Source organism: Zalophus californianus, chromosome X, assembly GCF_009762305.2.
Source record: "Zalophus californianus isolate mZalCal1 chromosome X, mZalCal1.pri.v2, whole genome shotgun sequence".
NCBI lineage: Eukaryota > Metazoa > Chordata > Mammalia > Carnivora > Otariidae > Zalophus > Zalophus californianus.
In genome coordinates, this window is record NC_045612.1 from 20760457 (window position 1) to 20769468 (window position 9012).

The 9012-nt window shown below is 44.6% G+C and overlaps 1 protein-coding gene across 1 annotated transcript; it reads left to right on the plus strand.

The window, feature by feature from the left end:
* Positions 1-1094: 1094 nt before the first annotated feature.
* Positions 1095-2222, plus strand: GPR119 (G protein-coupled receptor 119). Its single transcript, XM_027609694.1, has one exon. The coding sequence runs from the start codon at positions 1212-1214 to the stop codon at positions 2220-2222; it is 1011 nt and encodes a 336-aa protein (XP_027465495.1). The 5' UTR covers positions 1095-1211.
* Positions 2223-9012: the final 6790 nt, after the last annotated feature.

Sequence of the window (9012 nt, forward strand, 5' to 3'; positions counted from 1 at the left end):
AACCAAACATGAGAACAGATACTTTCCAGAATGCAGCCCACCTCCTCTTCTCATGTCTCAAACCCTGGGTCTACAGGATCAAGAAGGGCAAGGTTGGCAGCCACTACTTATGATCAGAGACATGTTTTCATTGAGTATACCCAACAGACAGCAGCTTTAAAAAAAAAAAAGATTTTATTTATTTATTTGTCAGAGAGAGAGCACACAAGCAGGGGTAGCTGCAGGCAGAGGAGAAGCAGGCTCCCGGCTGAGCAGAGAGCCCGATGTGGGACTCGATCCTGGGACCCAGGGATCATGACCTGAGCCGAAGGCAGATGCTTAACTGAATGAGCCACCCAGGTGTCCCCAGACAGCAGCTTTAGACAGGGACTGGGCTCTCTTCCAAACAGAATAACAACCATTAACAATTCTCTCCTTTCATTTTCCTGCCCTTCTGAATCAGCTGAGTTATGAGGGATGAGAATGAGGGGAACAGCACAACCTATTTGAGAGAATTAGAATCCGAGGTGTTAGGAAACAAAAGATAAAAAAAAAAAAAAACAGCTTAAATGTGTGGTGACTCCCCTTAAGGTATGCTGGGCCCTGAAATTGCCTGCCTGCCCTCACTTCCCACTTCAACTGATGATGATCATCCTGCTGGATTGAAGGCAGTAATAGTAGTGACTGAGAATTCGTTAGTAAGTAAATGCTTCATTAAGCCAAGATTAGCTGTTAAGCTAGTCCTTGAGGCTTAGGAAAAGAAGAAGTGGAAGTTTAATATCAAGCTGTGGAGAAAGAAAAAGTGTGATTAGAGTCAAATCTATCTGCTGCCAGACAGGAAACCCGATGAATGCCCCAGTCCCTCCAGAGAAAGTCCTTGAAGCACCCATGAAGGAAGAAAGCCTGGGGAGACAGAGTACATCAGGTACTCGGGAGTTGTCTAGCAACTGGAGTGTTGGAGGGGGAGGGCCTAGCTCGGGGCCCAGGGGGAGGTCCGAACTGGGACTGCCGCCTTCAGAGAGTGGGAGAGGCCAGAGGCTGAGGACTGAGCGAGAGCGGGAGATTCGTGGGGACCGGCAAGATCTCCAGATGGCAAGCTGCCGGCCTGTACTGCCAGTGGCGGCCAGAGCTGTGCTGCGGCTCTGAACTCCGCTCTTTCTCCCCCAGCCCATGACCATTTGAGCTGGAGAGCCGGCATGCCCCGGTAAGTGGAAATCCTGCCACTTCAAGACATGGAGTCATCTTTCCCATTTGGAGCCATCCTTGCTGTCCTGGCCTCCCTCATTATTGCTGTTAATGTGCTAGTGGCCGTGGCTGTGCTGTTGTTGATCCACAAGAATGATGGTGTCGGTCTCTGCTTCACCTTGAACCTGGCTGTGGCTGACACCTTGCTTGGTGTGGCCATCTCTGGCCTAGTCACAGACCAGCTCTCCAGCCCGGCTCGGCCCACACAGAAGACCCTGTGCAGCCTTCGGATGGCATTTGTTACTTCTTCCGCCGCTGCCTCTGTCCTCACGGTCATGCTGATTGCCTTTGACAGGTACCTTGCCATCAAGCAGCCCCTCCGCTACTTCCAGATCATGAATGGGTTCGTGGCTGGGGCCTGCATTGCCGGGCTGTGGTTGGTGTCTTACCTCATTGGCTTCCTCCCACTTGGAGTCCCCATATTCCAGCAGACTACCTACCACGGTACCTGCAGCTTCTTCGCTGTGTTTCACCCACGCTTTGTGCTGACCCTCTCCTGCGTTGGCTTCTTCCCAGCCCTGCTCCTCTTTGTCTTCTTCTACTGCGACATGCTCAAGATTGCCTCCATGCACAGCCAGCAGATCCGAAAGATGGAACAAGCAGGAGCCATGACCGGGGCATACCGGTCTCCACGGACTCCCAGCGACTTCAAGGCTCTCCGCACTGTGGCTGTTCTCATTGGGAGCTTCACTCTGTCCTGGACCCCCTTCCTTATCACTGGCATTGTGCAGGTGGCCTGCCAGAAGTGCTACCTCTACCTGGTGCTGGAACGGTACCTGTGGCTGCTCGGTGTGGGCAACTCCCTGCTCAACCCACTCATCTATGCCTATTGGCAGAAGGAGGTGCGGCAGCAGCTCTACCAGATGGCCCTGGGAGTGAAGAAGGGGCTCACCTCGTGCCTCCTCCTTCTCTCAGCCAGGGAGAGGGGCCCCTCAGAGGGGCCCAGGGAAAATTCCTATCCTATTGCCATTATCTCCCACTCACATCTTGATGGCTAAGACGGTAAGGGCAGAGACGTTTCAAAGTGTCTTCTCCCTCCCCTCTCTGGGCCCCAACTAGGAAATCAGATGGAGCTAGGGGAATGAGAGTCCTTGCTTCAGGCAGCTGACCACCCCTCACCTCAGACTGAGAGGAACTGAGGTAGGGTGCTGACTTTCTTCTATAATCCATTTCCTTCTCTGCAAAGCTCCGTTCCTCCCTATCTTTCTTTTGCAATGAGTCTGTTTCTCCTGTACAGGTATACTTACCTAAGGAAATGTACTACTGAAATGATCATAAAAAATCAAATCCTATTTTTGAATGCCCTACAGCAGCACTATCCGACAGAAATATCACGCAAGTCACATATAATTTTAAATGTTCTAGTAACCACATTAAAAAGGTAAAGAAAAAGAGCCAGGCAAAATTTATGTTACTGTTTCATTTAACCCAACATATCTAAAACATTCTTTCAATATGTAATCGATATAAAAATTACTGCACTGTGTTTTTCATGCTAAATCTCTGAATCGGGTGTGTATTTTACCTTTACAGAACGTCTCCATCCAAACTAGCCTGATTTCTAATGCTTAGTAGCCACATACGGCTAAGTAGCTACTATATTGGACAGCACAGTACTAGAGAAATGAGGTGGTTCCTTGTAACTGTTGACTAGTGACTGGCTATAATAAAGTAAGGAGTCCTGCCCTCCCTGATGTAAATCGGACTTTTTAGGCAGTGAGTTTGCCTAAAATGTAGGGACCTGAATTAGATTCTACAGCTTGTCTTCTTTTACATTTCATGGTGTTCAAAACACTGTTTCTTTGGAAATAGCGAATCTTGTGGTTATTTCTGCTACTACCCCTCCCAATCCACCACTTTTCTAACTAACTCTGTGGTGCCCTTATCCCCTCAGTTGGCTTCTTATGTCACGTGTAGCTACTTGCTGATAACAATGCTGAACCACCAATTCTGAGACACTGGAAAGGGAAGAAAGAGGGAAAAGGGGTAGGTACCAAGAAAGGCACTGCCAAGCTCTCCACACTGGACCCACTTTTTCCCTTTGAGCTTGACCTTCTTAAATCTGCATTTTCCTAAGAAACTCAGTGGCATAAGAGGATGCCTCTGACATGTCCCAGGAGACCAGCTGAGGAAGCGGTGTCTCCTCCTGCTTTCGGTGGGTACAGAAAATGGCTGTTGGCAGCCAGGAATTGTGGCCAGGCTCCCTCAGGGCACCCCTGGCAGCAGAAATTCAAGAACTGAGTGGGGAAGAAACCCGGGAAATAAGCTCAATCTTCCTGAGCTTCCCTGTAATCCCTTCCTCAATCTCCTGGGCTCCACAGTGGATTGCAGGGAAGTTTGCCTCTTAAGGCCCTCAACTAGATTATCTCCCTAGAAAGCTGCTGAGTGGACAACCAAAGAAGGCAAGAAGAAACCAATACAGAATGGATTAAATGTGTCTGGGATTTGGTGCCAAAACAACCTTGGAAGGTTAACCCCTTGACATGTCTAAACTGATGGCCTGAGGATGCATGTGAATCCCATGTGTAAAGGCTAATGCCAAGAGGCCCATGAAATTTTTCATTCAAATCTGAAACTATAATGTTCGGAACCAGGAGGGAATCTGGCCATCCTCCTCTCCACAGGATGGCACCACACCATGATGTTTTGCACTTGGGTTTTAATTCCCCTTCAGTCTTAGATTAATGCCCCGCTGGCTTCCCTCAGTTGTTTGGAGGTTAATGATCATCCCTTTCCATTTCCATACTCTGGAAAATTCCCTTCTCTCTATTTTCACCCTCTTCCTTCAGCACAAATGGTCTGTTGCTCACTGATCTATTCTAATACACACCAACCCTCCTTTGGTAGACTTTTTTTTTTTTTGCAGTTGCTTTGCTTGCCACTCTGGCCCAGAGGAGGACTGTGTGTGCCTTCACCGCAGCAGGCTTTATGTTCCTACAACTGAAGAACTTTTTGGCTTTCAAGTGGATGATGGAACCCAATGTGCTTTGAAGTGCTGAGCGCCCAGCAAGTACCACTTATGCTACCAATAAGGCACCCTCTTGGACTGGGTTAGGAGTTACTGGGAACTATGTAAAACACAAACAGTAACTGGGTTTGGGGACAAGATGGGAAGCTGGCTCAAATCCATGCCCTCTTTATTGGTGGTTCAAAGCTTAATTTCCTGGCCTTGCTGCAAAGGACTGATCCTGCCAAGGTAACACCAGCAAAGTGGAATGGAAATTAGTCAGTTACAGGAGAAAGGCAGGAGCTGAGGGGAAGCTAAGTGACTGCTGTGTTGTTAGGTTCAGTGTAAGAAACCTTGCTATCCCTGGGAGGCAGTATGTTGAGTAGAAAAATCACAGGCTTTGAAGTCCGATAGACCAGTGTTCAAATTATGATTCATTTGTTTAAACTGTCAAAGCTACAGTTTCCTCATTTGTAACACTGGGGTAATAATGCCTACCTTATATGATTATAGAGAAGATTAGCTCAGATAATGTATGGGAAAATGCCTAGTAAACTACAGCAGATGGTTAGTACTCAGAAAATGTTCTCTTCCTCATCCTTAAAAATCCTGAAGAATAAAATATTCAGCTGACCAATTTAGGGAGTCTGTCATATCTGTAGATATTATGGCCTCCAGGACAAGGACAATTAGGCTCCAAACTGTGAATTCCTCAACCCCTGAATGTTTTTGAAAATGAGTGATGAGAGAGGACTCAGGTTGAAAAAGACAAACAGTAAATCTAATAGCTTAGCAGGATCAAGAGACAGCAGATACAAACAAGGTACACTTGGGTTTAAGAGTAACTGCAATTATGGACACGGTATCTAATAAGCCACCAAGAGCAGAGATACAGAATGCTATGCAAAAGTCTAATGGCTCTTTGATGTAGGCTCCAGCACAGGTAAGGGAATGCACTGGAGAGGAAACATTTAGATTTCATTCATACATCCGATGCTGTCTCCTGGTGGACTTGCAAAGAAGCCAGATCCTGTTCAGCAATTTGATCAAAATGGCCAAAAGATATTACGACCCTGTAGGACAGAATGTAGGTCAATCGGTTCCATTTATATTTACCATAAAGAGCTTGTGAGTTTGTTATAAAAAATGTGACATGACTAAGTTTTCTACTACTTCTTTGGGTAGCTAACATTATGCATAGCACACCTGTTTCAGAGGACTACTCTCAAGAACATAAGAACACACAAACCCTCTGTCTGGGGGCATTTTGAGTGGTCTCACAAGTGTTAGAGGCAGGTTGCCCTGATCTACCAAACTCTCCTGCTTGTCTAATAAGTCTAAAACTCTGAGAGTTGGCCAGCCAGAGTTAGCCTTGGGGTATCTTCTCCCCATAAGGAAAAGCATTTACTGATTCAAATGGAAAATGAACTTGTGACTTTGATTTCATTCACACTTGCTCAATCAGTGGCCAAACTGAATAGAGACCAATGAAAATAGCAAGCACAAGATATATTTCAAGGACACACAGAGAACAAGAAGAAACATGGTGTTGATAGCTGGGCAACAAGAGCAACAATGGACCCAAGGCCAGACCACAACTCCTTCGCTGCCATCAGCCACTCATTTTGTGACTCCTTCAGTACCTCCCATGCCATCCTTCAAACTGCTGGCTGGTCTGGAATCTTCTCCTTTTAACTAACAAATCATTTGTTATTTCTGCAGTCATATAAACTTGATAATGGTACCTACAAGTGTCAACTGTTATTCATTCATTCATCTGTCCATCTATCTATCTACTTACTCCACAAACATTTTTTGAGAGCTAGGTGCTAAAATTGCCCCAGCTTTGCTGGGATTTCTTTCAGAAATATATAATGATGTATATATGAGGTTCATTATTCTTTTCTGATTATAAAAATAATCTTTGTTCATTTCAGAAATTTTTAAAAATACAGAAAATCATAAAGGTCCCTGTAATTGTACCATGCAGAGATGATCACTGTTATTCTCCATGTGTTTTCTTCACTTAACATTATACTGTGCATATTTTCCTATGTAATTAACTTTTCTTCAAAAACATGACTTGTGGGACCCCTGGGTGGTGCAGTTGGTTAAGCATCCAACTCCTGGTTTTGGCTCAGGTGGTGCTCTCAGAGTCTTGAGATTGAGCCCCATGTCCCTCTCTGAGCTCAGAGAGGAGTCTGCTGGAGTTTCTCTCTCCCTCTGCCCCTCCCTGCGCTCGCTTGCTCTCTCTAAAATAAATAAATAAATAAAATTTTAAAAACCATGACTGGTAATGGTTGCATGTTATTTCAACATATGAGTATATAATATTCTAACCATTTCCCTATAGTTGTACATTTGTTATTTCCCATATCTCACTGTTATAATACCACTATAAATATCTTTGTGTACAAATCTTTGACACATCTTTTTAATTCCTTAGGATAAATTCTACAAAGAAGTATTACCAGGTCAAGAAGCATTAAACATATATAAGAATTTTGATTCATATTTTTGCTGGCATTTCGTAAAGTGTAACATTTGCCTAAGATATTTGTTAAGAGAAGTCAAGAGCAAGCCATAAATGAAAAGACCACACTGATATGAATATCTCAAAGATATAAAAGTACATGGCTTCTGAAGGCATAAACCATGCCAAGGGTTTAACCAGTTGTTTGTTGTTGTTTGTTTATTTGTTTACAAAAGGAAGCCTATTGATACACCCTACTGCTAGAGTTAATCTGCAGATTTAGAAATCTGGATTAATGGGACACCGCAGTTTAAGAACACCTCTTACAACTGCATCATCAATATGGCACTGTGTAATATTCAGGTATCAATTTCAGTGTGTTTTCACTCTTCAAATTTTCTGAGTTAGTTGCTTTGTGCAACACCATAAAATGCTAAGTAGGCATGAGAATATGAACACATAATCACATGGAGCCAGGAGGCCGGTCGTGATGCACATGAGGTCTTGAGGCCATAGTTTTGCTGAGTTGCTGAAAGAGAAAGGTGTGCTCCACCTAATGGATCAACCATGCAGGCTAAAGTGCATGAGCTTAACATGCTACTACCCAGCCATATGTTCACTGGATTTACAAGCTGTTGGACCATAATCAGCCACTGGGCTCAAAGAGCCCTCTCATGAGGAGTCCTAGAAACAACCAATGCAGCTGTCAAGGGTCTCAGAGTCTGTTTTAATGATAAAGCAGTTCCTGGTTCTTTAAAATGCCTTCCACACAATAGGGCAGGCAGGATCCATTTGCTCCAGCACACAGGAGGGGACTAAAGTCATGTAAGACCAAGAGCCTGAGGAGGGTCTCTTTATTTGTTTAGGTTTATTTTTATTTGGTGTATGTTGCCCAACAATCCCATGATTGAATCATATTTCCTATTTACTATAATGAATCCGTATCAGTTCCAGTTCTGTCTCGGTTGTGTTGACATTAAAGCACTAAAAAGCTGATAAACATGCTGAGATAACAGTCGTTGGCCCAATAAAATACCACACTGTCGGGCGCCTGGGTGGCTCAGTTGGTTAAGCGACTGCCTTCGGCTCAGGTCATGATCCTGGAGTCCCGGGATCGAGTCCCGCATCGAGTCCTGCATCGAGTCCCGCATCGAGTCCCGCATCGAGTCCCGCATCGGGCTCCCTGCTCGGCAGGGAGTCTGCTTCTCCCTCTGACCCTCTTCCCTCTCGTGCTCTCTATCTCTCATTCTCTCTCTCTCAAATAAATAAATAAAATCTTAAAAAAAAATGCCACACTGTCTTATAAAGCTGTTCATTGTGCTTTTACCACTCATAATATTTTTGCAGATTTGCCCACCGAGCCATTCAACAAATACTAAAGCACTTTCTATAGAAAAGCAAACTGGTGTCATGTCATCTCAGAAGTGGCTTAAAAAGTAAGACAACTAGGGGCAGCTGGGTGGCTCAGACAATTGAGCATCCGACTCTTCATTCTGGCTCAGGTCATGAGATCGAGCCTCGTGTCGGGCTCTGCGCTGGGTGTGGAGCCTGCTTCACATTCTCTCTCTCCTTCTCCCTCTGCCCCCCACCTCCCTTGCTGGCATGCTCTCTCAAAAAAAAAAAAAAAGAAAGAAAGAAAGAAAACTAAACCAAGAAATTATAGCCAAATGGCTATGAGGTTATTTCAAGTGTGGAAAAGATTCATAATCCAAAATTCCAACCACCACTTTAAGATTACCAGGTCCCTTAGTAATCTTTTGTTTAAGGTTTTATTTTTATTTATTTGAGAGAGAGAGAGGACAAGCACCACTTTAAGATTACCAGGTCCCTTAGTAATCTTTTGTTTAAGGTTTTATTTTTATTTATTTGAGAGAGAGAGAGGACAAGCAGGGGGGAGCGGCAGAGGGAGAGGGAGAAGCAGGCTCGCCACTGAGCAGGGAGCCTGATGCGGGGCTCGGTCCCAGGACCCTGGGATCATGACCTGAGCCAAAGGTAGACACTTAACTGACTGAGCCACCCAGGCGCCCATCTCTTAGTAATGTTAAGCAATTATGCATTAAATTGTTTTTCTAATTTGCTAAATAAACAGGAAAGACAAGAATGCATAGAGTGTTTATAGTGAGTTAGGCACAGCCCAAAATACAACTGAATTCTGATGCTGAGAAAGTTATTAGAGAGAAGAAACATCCTCTAGTGAAATCTCAGGAATTAATACAGAGTAGCTACTATGAGAAGATATTTGTGGGATTTTTGTTTGTTTGTTTTTTAAGAATTTATTTATTTGACAGAGAGATACACACAGCAAGAGAGGGAACACAAGCAGGGGGAGTGGGAGAGGGAGAAGCAGGCTTCCCGCTGCGCAGGGAGC

Excerpts from the sequence above, each read along its gene's own strand:
- GPR119 (XM_027609694.1), top strand. The coding sequence starts at position 1,212 with ATGGAGTCATCTTTCCCATTTGGAGCCATCCTTGCTGTCCTGGCCTCC.